The sequence below is a fragment of the Podarcis tiliguerta genome, assembly GCF_965153285.1.
Source record: "Podarcis tiliguerta genome assembly, chromosome: 2".
Taxonomy (NCBI): domain Eukaryota; kingdom Metazoa; phylum Chordata; class Lepidosauria; order Squamata; family Lacertidae; genus Podarcis; species Podarcis tiliguerta.
The window spans coordinates 4,990,016-5,002,228 of NC_139535.1; the positions used below are offsets into that span (position 1 = coordinate 4,990,016).

Here is a 12,213-nt window from a genome sequence, read left to right on the forward strand (position 1 = left end):
TTCAACATTTGCAATATCTTGCCTTTTTGATTCAGTAGAAAACTGCCATTTTTGGTCCTATCTATCTGAACACCAAGATAGACCTTCACATCACCAAGATTCTTAACTTTGAAGTGTTTATTTAACTCTTTGGCTAGTTTTTTTACTTGTTCTTGTGTCTTTGAAGTATAAATCAGGTCATCTACATAAACAAGCAAAGATTCTTGAGCATCTCCTGAACCTCTGAAATATAAGCAATTGTCAGCCTTGCTCCTGCTAAAACCAATGCCTACCAAAACGTCATTCAAACACTCATTCCAATTATGAGCAGATTGCTTGAGTCCATAAATAGATTTATGTAGTTTCCATACCTGATTTGATTTACCAACTTTCAATCCTGGCGGTAGCTCCATATAGAGCTCTTCAGCCAAGTCTGAATGAAGATAAGCTGTAGAGACATCAAATTGATTCACTTTAAACCCTTTCTGAGCAGCAGCTGCTAATAGTGCCCGTAGGGTTTCACTCCTCGAAGTGGGTGCATAGACTTCGGAATAATGTAACCCCTTCCTTTGTGTAAAACCTCGAGCTACAAGTCTTGCTTTGTACTCTGGTTTCCCCATCGCTGTTGTCTTTATCCTGTACACCCACCTACAACTTACTGCCTTGGTACCTTCTGGCAGTTTGGTGATGGAAAACACACCCAGTTCTTTCATAGAATTCAACTCCTTTTGCATGGCCTCACGCCACCTACTGGCCTCCTCTTGGGGTAATTGCTCAACTTCCTCAAAACTTTCAGGTTCGCAATTTGCCAAACCAGCCCAAACACTAATAGCTTGGTACCTTTCAGGAGGTTTACCTTTGTTGGTACGCTTGGAACGCCTTGGCAGTTCCTGCGATGTTCCTTCAGTTTCCCCCTCTGACTCAGAATCACTAGTCGTCACCTGTTTGTCACTAGTAGTTGAAGAACTTTCTGATTCTGACTTTACACGTCTCTCTTGCTGTACAGGTGAACTTTTAGAGCTAGAAGATTCTGACTTTACAGACTTGGGTGAACTAGGCGATTTCTCACCCTTGTCCTCAGACTCAAATTCCTCAGCCTGTTCTGGAACTAATACCTGCCCTGAGGCCTGAGTTTCATTGTTACTGTCCACCACATCAAATAGTATGTCAGGATTTCCATGAATTCTATTCCAACCATCCTGTTCACAAAATTCCGCACTTCTGCTGATTGTGATTTTCGTTTGATTGCCTTCTACATTCACAAATCTCCAACCTTTTGTGTTTGCTTGATAACCACAGAAAAACATTTCTTTAGACCTAGGATCGCCTTTCCTACGTTGTGCCCTAGGCACCAGCACATAAGCACGACATCCAAAAACTCTTAGATGATCAATTTTTGGTTTTTTTCCAAATAGCATGAAGTAAGGAGTGTTGCCTACTGTGCTATTGTACACTCTGTTAAAAGTATAATTCGCATACAGTGCAGCCTCAGCCCAAAAACGCTGTGGAAGTCCAGAATCAAACAGCAAAGCAGCAATGGCTTCCTGTAATGTTCGAAATTTTCTTTCGGCAACTGCATTCTCCTGTGGTGAATAGGGATTGGTAAGTCTATGAACTATACCTTTCCTTTTTAACCACGTCTCCAGCGTGTGGTTCACATATTCCCCACCACGATCTGATTGTATTTTACGTACCCTGGTGTCAAATTTACATTCGACTTCTTCAATCCAATCCATCAGGATGGAAGCTGCTTGTGATTTTTCTTTCAGAAAGAAAACCCAACTAGCTCTTGAAAAATCATCCACCAAAATTTGCATAAATCTCGCACCTCCAAGCGATTTGGCTGGCATAGGGCCACACACATCTGTGTGCACAAGTTCAAAGGGTTTCTTGCTTACTCTATCAGATCTAGGATAGTTACATGTCTTAACCTTAGCATGTTTACAAGCACAACAATCCAGAAAATTTGGACAGGGTTTAATGTTACACTCCTCAGCTAAATCTGGCATCTTGCTTACATACTTAAAGCATATATGAGCTAACCTTCTGTGTAGTAGATGTACACAACCTGTATGAGGAGCCTTATTTACACACTTAGCTTGCGCTTCACCTGTTGAACATCTACCTGCTGCTAACTGCTCTTCATCCAAACCAAAAGCCCATCCTCACAGGGAATTTTAACTAGCTCCTTCCTCTGTTTCGAAATGATGCACACATCATTTTCAAACTCAACCTTAAAACCACTTTTTACCAGGCATGACACACTCAAAAGTCCATTCTTCATTCCTGGAAGAACAAAAACAGGAAGGTTAGTTTGCAAACAGTTAACATAAACTGTGCCTTTAAGGTTCATTTCTCGTTTACTATTGTCTGCTATAGTCACGGTTTTTGCAACTGGCAATGTCTTGCAGTTCATCAAGCTGCCACTAGATGTCGCTGGAACTAAACTGTGACTTGCTCCACTGTCAATTATCCACTTCAAGGTTTGTTGGCTCCTTTTAGGACTCCGTTGTGCTGCCATTGCAGATAGTCCCTTATCAGCACCTGCTCCCCCTCTGGATCGTTGATTCTTGTAGTTCTCACGTCGTCTTCCCCTGTAGCTCCGGAAACTGGCCTTGGACTGTTGAAATTCCTGTTGCTTTTCTGGACACTTTGCTATCAAATGAAACCTGCTGCCACATCGAAAACATGACTTGCTGGCCATAGCAGACACTTGTGAGGCTTCCTTACAGCTCTGCCTGCTAGTTCCCTCACGCTGGGAATTATCTGAACATCCAACCCTTGGGGTATTTGAATTATCAATACGTTTTCGATGATGTTGATATTCTTGCTCACACAATCTACCAGTCACATAATTCATATTCAGCTGGTCCTCTGGCAAAACTTGTAAAGTTAGTACTAAGTTTTCAAACCCTGCATGCAGGCTGCTAAGCAGAGTATAAACTTTAATATTTTCAGGAAAATTCACACCTAGAGATGACAGTTGGTTGAAATACTCAGTCATCTGTGACGTGTGTTCAACCACACTATCCCCTGGCTTCAGTTTCAACTCATACAAAGCACGTATAAAGTTCACCTTCTCTCCGGGCGTGGCTCTATGGTGGATTCGCCTAAGAGCTTCCCAAATTTCAAATGCAGACCTTAAATTTTCCACATGAGGTAATTGGGAATCGTCTATCGATACCATCAACATGCATCTAGCTTTAGTGTCCATTTTATCATGTTCCCTGTTCTGAGCATGTGCAGCAGCCTGTTGCTCTGCTGTGGCATCTGCTGCAACAGCCACAAACGGCTTTCGCCTCTGGACATAGTCAGCCCACACTTCTTTGGCTTCCAACCAGACTTGAGCCCTCTTAGACCACTGCACGTAATTAGCAGAGTTCAACTTTGTAAAGGGAACCTGGAAATTTTCCACTGCCATTCTTGGGGTCTGCTGCTACTCCCTCTGTGTGCCCTTGCTTCTCTTTCCCCTTGGGATTTGTTTTACTCACTTTTCAGACGCCTCCAGCCTCTCAGTTCCTTTAAGAGCTGGATTTATGACCAAGCCGGTCTTCTCTCATCCGAAAGCTGCTTTCACTTTCTCTGCACACAATACAGCTGTAGAAACGTAGAAGGATCCATAACCTAAGAGAGTCTGTGTACTGGTCCAGTAAGCGCTTCCGCTGCGCCACCAGCAACAGCTTTCTTTGCAGAGTATTAATTAAGTCCAGTGCAGAGATTCTTATTGCAGTACAAGCTTCAAAAGTCTCAGCAGCAAAAGAAATAAGGACACAGGGAAGCCTGTCTTTCCAAAGACAGGTTTATTGCAGAAAGATAACAGAAACACCTCCGGAGCTTTCACACATTTTGCTTCACGTCCAGCACGCCCCCAAAGGCAGAGAAAACAAACACTCTTTATATACTGAGCAACTTAACAACTTAACGAGCTTGACTACTTAAAGTCACATGACATTGCTAATTTGCCAGCGTCTTAGGTTTCACACCCTAACATATCCCACCTTTGTTCTATGGAGCTTCATGGCTACCTGGGAATTGAACCTTAGTCTCCTGGGTTCTCTTACACCCCTCTAACCACTATGGCACAACTGGCTCTGGTTCCTTTGCTGCGGCATCTGTTAAGTTCTAATAATTTTCTGATAGGGGCCATTTTCAGTTTAACCCTAAGTGGGCCCTGTGCAGAGTGAGACCCACTCCTGATTGTGTAGAGCACAGCTGTTTTCCTTCTCTGTTTTCCCCTCTCTTTTTTTCATAGCAATTCAGAAATGAGAGGGGCAAAGAGAGGAGAGGCTGCTCTTAAGCTGGCATTTTCATCTATCCCTCCGAGCGGATGAACAAGGCCAAAAGTTGGCAGTGTGGGCCTAACTGCCATGTGGCCTTTATCAGCTGCCCAATAACGGCAACTGCTTATAAAAGCACAACAATACGCTTCATAGTGTACGGCTGCCGTTCCTCCGGGTTGTCTTCGACACATCCGGGAATGGGCTGCAGAAATGGCACCCAGACACAGCTTTTTGGTGAAACAGCAAAATGTCCTGGAAAACCCAAATGTATGACAAGCAGAGTGATTTTTTAAAAAAAAAATGATTAAAAATTCAAAGAAAAGCCAAAAAACATTTAGAAAGGGAAAAAATAAAGCTCAACAACTTTGTCCGAAATATGGCAACCTTTTCACAGTGACAAAAAAGAACAATAAATCTCAAATACAGTTTAAAAGGCCATAGGTTGTTTAACCCTTTGTGTTCAACAATATTTGTGTTCAATAATTAAAAATGAAATTTTATGTCAAAAAGAAAATGAGTTCTCCACAGTTCTACCAAATTTGAAAGGGTCTCACTCCCATTTTAAAGCTTTCTAACCTGGTCTCAGTATTATAAAAATGATTTTTATTTGAGCATATTTTTAGCCAGGGCCGTCAGATGTTGTCTGTAATTTATGCTGATCTCCTTGGGTGCTCCTTCTCCTGGTTTTTAGGTTGTGCCTCATTCAAGATGCACTGAAAGCTGTCCCCCTGGATATGCCAGAGTGACTAAAGAAGGGGAGCCCGTTTGCTGCTATGATTGTGCTCCTTGTGCGGAAGGGACAATCTCCATTGAGGAAGGTGGGTGACTCCAGAGGAAAGGGAGAGGCAAGATTTCAGGGGGTTCCAGGGGTCACCCACGGTTCGTGCTCCTTTGGAAAAATGAAGACTCAGGGGAGACTGCTGTAGCTTTAAGAAATATGATTTATTTGTATATTTACACCTTCAGTCTGCATGGAGGAAGTCCAGATCTTAGCACATGATCAAGGGGGACTTGTTTGCCATAGCAGTACAGCTTACTTGAGTCAAAGAAATCTCTCCCAACCAATCTTCAGCTAGCCTAGCCAAAATGGGCACCTCCTTGTTCTCTACCTTTTTCTTCCCAGCACACCTTGCTAAAGACTGTATTTTCCTGACACCTCAAACGCACACTCCATCACCATGGCAGAAAACAGACAGGTATGGATGTAAAAATTTGGTTAGTCATTCTGAAGTCATTCTTCTTCTCTTCAGATGCAAAGCATTGCACCAGATGCCCAGAAGATCAGCATGCAAATCAAGCGCAAGACAAATGTGTCCCCAAGATTATAACATTTCTCACTTATGAAGAACCCTTGGGGATTGTGCTGGTTTCCTTTGCTCTCTTCTTGTCCTTGACCACCGGCATTGTGAAAGGAATCTTCATTAAATACAAGGAAACTCCCATAGTCAAAGCTAACAATCGGGACTTATCCTACATACTCCTCAGCTCCCTCCTGCTTTCCTTTTTGTCCTCCTTCCTCTTCATCGGCCAGCCAAGAAGAGCAACCTGCCTTCTCCGACAAACAGCCTTCAGCATCATCTTCTCAGTTGCTGTCTCTTCTGTTTTGGCAAAAACCATCACGGTGGTGCTGGCCTTCCTGGCCACAAAGCCAGGGAACAAGGTGAGGAGATGGCTGGGGAAGAGTCTGGCCAACTCCATTGTCCTTTCCTGTTCCGGTATCCAAATTGTCATCTGCAGCATCTGGCTGAGAATCTCCCCACCCTTCCCAGACTCCGACATGCACTCCCAAGCTAGAGAGATCATCCTTCTATGCAATGAAGGATCTGTTGCCATGTTCTACACTGTCCTTGGCTACATGGGCTTCTTGGCTGCCATCTGCTTCACGGTGGCTTTTCTAGCCAGAAAGCTTCCCGGGTCATTCAATGAAGCCAAGCTGATCACCTTCAGCATGCTGGTCTTCTGCAGTGTTTGGGTGTCCTTTGTTCCCACCTACCTGAGCACAAAAGGGAAGTTCATGGTAGCTGTGCAGGTCTTCTCTATGTTGGCCTCTAGTGCTGGGCTTCTGGGCTGCATCTTCCTTCCCAAGTGCTACATTATCATCCTCAGGCCTGATCTGAACACAAAGGCACATCTAACTACAAAATGTGAAGATGGTAGTTTCTAATTCTTAGCTTCTTTGAAGATTCTTGGCTTCCCATAAAATACAATGTTGTTAACGTGGACCAAACACTGCTGTCAGGATGCTGTTAATTTACAGCTGGTTGCCCAGGAAAGTATAAAGACTTTGGTCATCTTGGTCTTCCTTTAACAGCGCAGCACCAACCGCTCTGTCAAAGGCGTCTGTTTATTTGACACACACCCTGTGGGGGTCTGCATGAGCTGGGTTCACCTCTGAGGAGAACAAGGTTTTGAGATGCTCAAATGCCTGTTGCGCCTCAGCTGTCAACTGGAACAGCTTCTTGCCCCTCAAGCAATCCGTGAGGGGTGTAGTGAATCTTGAATAGGCTGACATGAACTTGCGGTAATATTTGACCTGTTAGCAGTAGTCGTCATAAGTCAATAGGCTCATTTTGGAAATATTCAGGAGTGATCAAGCCACCAATTTTTCAAGACAACTAGGACTACCATCTTCCATGAGGATGCATTGACAACTCCTGGATCCTCAAACTCATACCCCCATTGCAAGCTTTAATAAGTCATGCAGGGCAACGGTTGGGAGACCACATGGATGGGACCACCTGAAGTCAAACACTTGACCCATTTCAATCTGGGTTCAGACCTTGTTATGCATGGAATCAAAGAAGCATGAATAAAAACAAAAATTGTGAAAGGAAGTAATGAATGATGAAAGTGAATGTATAACAAGGATGGAGGGGCCCTACAGTCCTATCTGTTTTATAATCTGATGGACTTGCTACTGAAGATGTCCATTTCACTTACCTGCACTTGTGTAAATCCATATTGTCTTTAAATGTTGAATTGTGGTTCAAAGAGCAATGGAACCTCAACAGCTGAAAACCTCTTTTGCAAGCAGTGAGAGTCACTTCAGAAGGTTCCACTTCTTCAAGAATCTGCCCCAAAACCCAAGTAGCCCTAATCCAGAATAGGGCTGAATTAAGCATTAAGCAAAATAAGCACATGCTCAGGGCCTCAATGGAAGAGGGGCACCTCAGAAATTTTTCATTGCTGGATTTACCCTGATCTATAAATGTTATTTTCCACCTTGCTGTAGGTTCTGCTTCATTTTGAAAAATCAATCTTTATTTCACAGTTTATTAGCGTTTATTTCCTGAATTAGATACACATGGAGGCACCAAGATCTTTTAAGTGCTTGATCCGGCTGTAACCTTTGGTAAAAGATACCATAGCCCCCATGTTTTACCTTTTCATCATCTGCCACGAATACCCAAAGAATTAAGCCTGGGTCTGACTGTTAACTGCCTCTCACTTTGCTGGTGTTTGAAGCTCATTCTGTCTGTGACATCATACACTGATGTCACAATGATACATCTGCATTCATCCAGGGTAACGTCACTGGCCAATAAACTCCTGCAACTAGGTCACCAGGTCCTGTGTGAGTAACTAGGTCCTGTGAGTATCTGGAGATGGTTGAAGGATGTATGGTGGCCAACGGATTGAGCTGCATCTGGTAGGCCATCTGAGACCCTACATACCCACAGACTGTCTTGCCAGAGTAGTGCATGCTCTAGTTATCTCCCACTTGGACTACTGCATTCAGGTAGGTAGCCATGTTGGTCTGAAGCAGTTGAAATAAATAAATTTTTAAAAAATGTCCAGTAGCATCTTAGAGACCAACTAAATTTGTTCTGGGTATATGTGTTAAGTTGTGGGTGAACATATCAGACGACACAGCAATTCTTCAAACAGCTCTTGTTGTGGGTGGGGTATAAATATTAAAATAGTTGTTGCTGTTTTGATTATAAAATATGCTTTTATCTGTCTCATGAATCCGAACTTCTATTAGCTCATGTGATTTTCTCATGGCTTATCTCGGTGTTAGAGATCTCCATTGGATGCCGATGAATCTATAGTTCTGAGGCAGTGTGGTGTAGTGATCAGGGAGTTGGACTGGGGCCTAGGACACATCGGGTTTAAATTCCCGCTTAAAGGCCAAACTTCTAGTATTACTACTGGGAAGGAGGAAAACTTTTCCTATCCATATTATCCACACCATGCAGGACTTTATACACCTCTATCATGTCCTGCCTTGCTGGTCTTGGTCCATCATAGCTATTCTATAGTTCCCTGGACTTTACTGAAGTTAATGTTTCCTCAAGTTTAGCAGGGCCCGGATTGAGAGTCACATATTTGAGTTCTCACAAACACGTTTTGCTTTGGCTATTCTATAATTTATTTATTTATTTCTTTTAAATAATTTTTATTAGATTTTCCACTTAAATCATATTCACATTTTTTTACATACTTCTATAACATTACTCTGAAAGAGCATCAACATCCTTCCCTCCCTCTTTCTGACTTCCACATATCTTTCCATATTTTTCACATTTCTATAATCACTTATTTACCCTTTGTCAAATTATAATATTTCACCTTCTTGTCGGTAAATCAGTCCCTTATATTTACATTACAAAACATTTCAATACAGGCCTACAAACGTTTTCAAAAGTTTACAATTTTCTTTCATATAAAATATAAATTTGTTCCAGTCCTTTTGAAACAGTGCGTCACACTGATTCCGGATCTTCCCCATCAACGTGGCCATCTCTACATATTCCACCACCTTGACCTGCCAATCTTCCAGTGTTGGGAGTTCCTGCTGCTTCCATTTCTGAGCCAGAAGTGTTCTTGCAGCCGTTGTGGCATACATAAACATGTTTACCTCTCTTTTATGTATTTCTTCACCAATTAAACCTAATAAAAATGCCTCTGTTTTTTTATTGAACTTATATTTGAAAACCCTTTTTAACTCATTATATATTATATCCCAGAAGGCTTTCACTTGGAGCAAGTCCACCACATGTGGAGGAAATTCTTCTCCTTACACTTCCAACATTTTTTGTCTTGATTTCTATACATTTTAGCAAGTTTGGCAGGTGTGATATACCATCGGTACATCATCTTAAATACATTTTCTTTACACACATGCTGAAAATTTGATTTAGTCCACAGTTTTTCCCACCTTTCAAAATCAATAGTTTGCCCCAGATCCTGGACCCAACTAATCATAACGCTAGCTATTCTATATTCTTGGACTTTACTGAAGTTAATGTTTCCTCATGTTAGCAGGGCCCACATTGAGAGTCCCATCTTTGAGTTCTCACAAACATGTTTTGCTCTGGCTCTGCAGCTGCCCATTGAGTCACACACCGATTCCAGGGAGTTGCAGAGGAGGTGGACCTTCTTAACCCTATAATTATCAAAATCATGGTCATTTCTTTGTCTAGACCAGGGATTTCCCCAACGATGGCCTTGGAGTCCACAAATAACAAAACATCAGAATCACAGGCAGCATCAGATAACTTATTGTCACAAGCCTGAAAGAAGAACAAGGTCATAAATATCAGAAGCCGGACCTGAGAGATTTGGGGCTGGCAGGCCTTGTTTCTGTGGGAGGTTACTTTTTCTACCTTTGCTTCTGAAGCTACTGTAGGAATCCAGGTGTGCTTCTAATGTCACTGCTGTCACAAGAGTGTATGAGTCTTGCAGGCATAGCCAGGATGATATTTCTGCTGCTGCTGCTGTTTCTGCTGCTAATGCCCCATGGAGCCAGTAGGATGCTGAAAGCAAAATGCCCATTGAACCGAAATATTGATCCGTTGAATTATTACAGGCCAGGAGACTACCTTATTAGTCAGGTCATATGTCTAAATGGTTTTATACCTTATCCAATCAACTTTTCATGGCATCCCAAAAACAATGCTAAGACGTAAGTGACTTTATGTTACCCAGTCTGCATTCCCACTTATTGCTGTTTTCCAGAGACAGCATCTAGTTTCTGGCCATGCCTGATTAAACCTTCTCCCTCCATTGCCCCTCTATTGCCTTCAGAAGAAGATTTGGGGATTGAGAGTCAGCATTCAAGTACCTAGTGACCCCTTGGCATCCTGCAAACAAAGATGTTATTTTTGAACCCTTTCCCTATTTTGGGCTTCAGTTTTCCAGAGATAGGATCTAGTTTCTGCCGATGCCCCTTGGTATCCTGCAAACAAAGAGGTTGTTTCTGAACCCTTTCCGTATTTTGGGCTTCTGTTTTCCAGAGATAGGATCTAGTTTCTGGCCACGCCCCTTGGTATCCTGCAAACAAAGAGGTTGTTTCTGAACCCTTTCTGTATTTTGGGCTTCAGTTTCATTAATGCAGCTAAAGCACAGTTGATCATCTCATGTATCATTTTGTATTTTTATGGGGAAAGGATGTTTCTTCCTAGGCAAGTATTAAATGCCTTTGACAGCTTCCCCTATTCCTTTATTCTCAACAAACTGTCTAAATTAAATGTCCCTGGTGGTCTTGGGTGTATTTGGATTACAACGTATCTTAAATAAATTCTAAATCCACGGTGCAATCTTGCATTTGCGGATCAAAGAATGTGTAAAAATCGGAATGTAAGGAGACCACCTCCTTCCCTTCAAACTCTCTGAAACGTTCAAATCAGTATAGGAACCTTACCAAGTACTTCCACCACCCTCAGAAGTTAAGGTGGGTAGCCCAAGAGAGGACATTTCTCTCTTTCATATCTTCTCATCCTCTAAGTAGATTCTGCTCCTTCCTAGCTGCAGAGTTTGCCCCAAAAGATATAAAACCAGCAAGCTCTTCTTCTGTTCTTACAGAGCAAGGAATGTTGCAAAGTTCTTTTCATTTAATGGGGAATGGGAAGCTAAAACGATTTTTCGTGTATTCATTTATTTGTAGTTGGCCAGTAAAGGAGACCTCAGCAGTCCTGTCCACCTTGTTTGCAACCCAGGAGATCACCCAGCATCTTAAGCATTTAGCCAATGTCACCCTGGGCTATAGCATCTATGAGGCCGCTTTTGATGTCAGGACAACTGCCGATGCCATGCTAGACAGTATTCCAAACTACAGCTGTGGAAGACAGAATAACGTGTTGGCTGTTTTTGAAGCAACTTTTTCTGAAAACTCCCACCAAATTTCAAGCATGTTGGGCATCTACAAAATGCCCCAGGTAGGAATTGGAAGGGAAGAGATCAATTGTGCTTCATTCCTCTTTGCTGGTGAGGAACCCCTTCAGCCTCCCAGAAGTTTCTAATCCACAAAGCCAATCATCTGGCCATTAGCCATGCTTGTGCAGACTGATGGAAGTTGTACTTCAGCAATATCTTAAGGGCCAAAAGAGTAGCCCCCAAAAAGAGAGACCAAAGGGGGGAAATCACATTGCAAAAAAGTGGAAAGCGAGTTAGAAAACCCTCAGCCACTTCCTAACTCCCTCCCCGGTTTGTCAATGAGAAGATGTGGTTGAAAGTAGCCCCTGGCTCCTAATGAGTTTCTTGTTTCTCAGATGTCTGACAGCTAAATGAACACAGAAGTTTAAGTACTTGCACTCCTCCAAACCGTGCAGCCGCTTAGCTTCTGCCTCTCATTCTGTGTAGTGCCCCATTGTGACTCTAGGAAGAGGTTGGGGTGCCATGACCCCACAAGGCCCAGATGCCATGCTCTGCCCCAGTGTCCATTGGAGCCACTTCCTTCTCTGTAAACTCCAGGTCCATAGCTGTCAACTTACAGATTTGAAAATAAGGGACCAGCAGCCTTGAAAATAAGGGACCAGCAGCCAAAATAAGGGACCTGCAGCCTCACCTCTTCCAGGCACTCCAGTCTTCCTGTCCTCCTGCAGTCTGGTCAAACTCATGCTGGTCACTTCGAGAACACTGTCCAACCAACTTTGTAACCAGAGGTTCAACTGAATAGAATCTGAATCACATGCACCACAAGGCCTATGCAGCCTCAACTTAAGATGGCTTC

General features: G+C 42.8%; 1 protein-coding gene across 1 annotated transcript in view; it reads left to right on the forward strand.

Annotated features, from left to right (window-relative positions):
- Positions 1-6,423, forward strand: part of LOC310672904 (vomeronasal type-2 receptor 26-like) — a gene marked incomplete at its 3' end in the record, with an annotated part of 64,950 nt that extends 58,527 nt beyond the window's left edge. The window contains exons 4-5 of the mRNA XM_083430557.1: positions 4,951-5,077; positions 5,510-6,423. Of these exons, the coding sequence (XP_083286683.1) occupies positions 4,951-5,077; positions 5,510-6,423 (1,041 nt within the window). The remainder of the gene's footprint in view (positions 1-4,950; positions 5,078-5,509) is intronic.
- Positions 6,424-12,213: the final 5,790 nt, after the last annotated feature.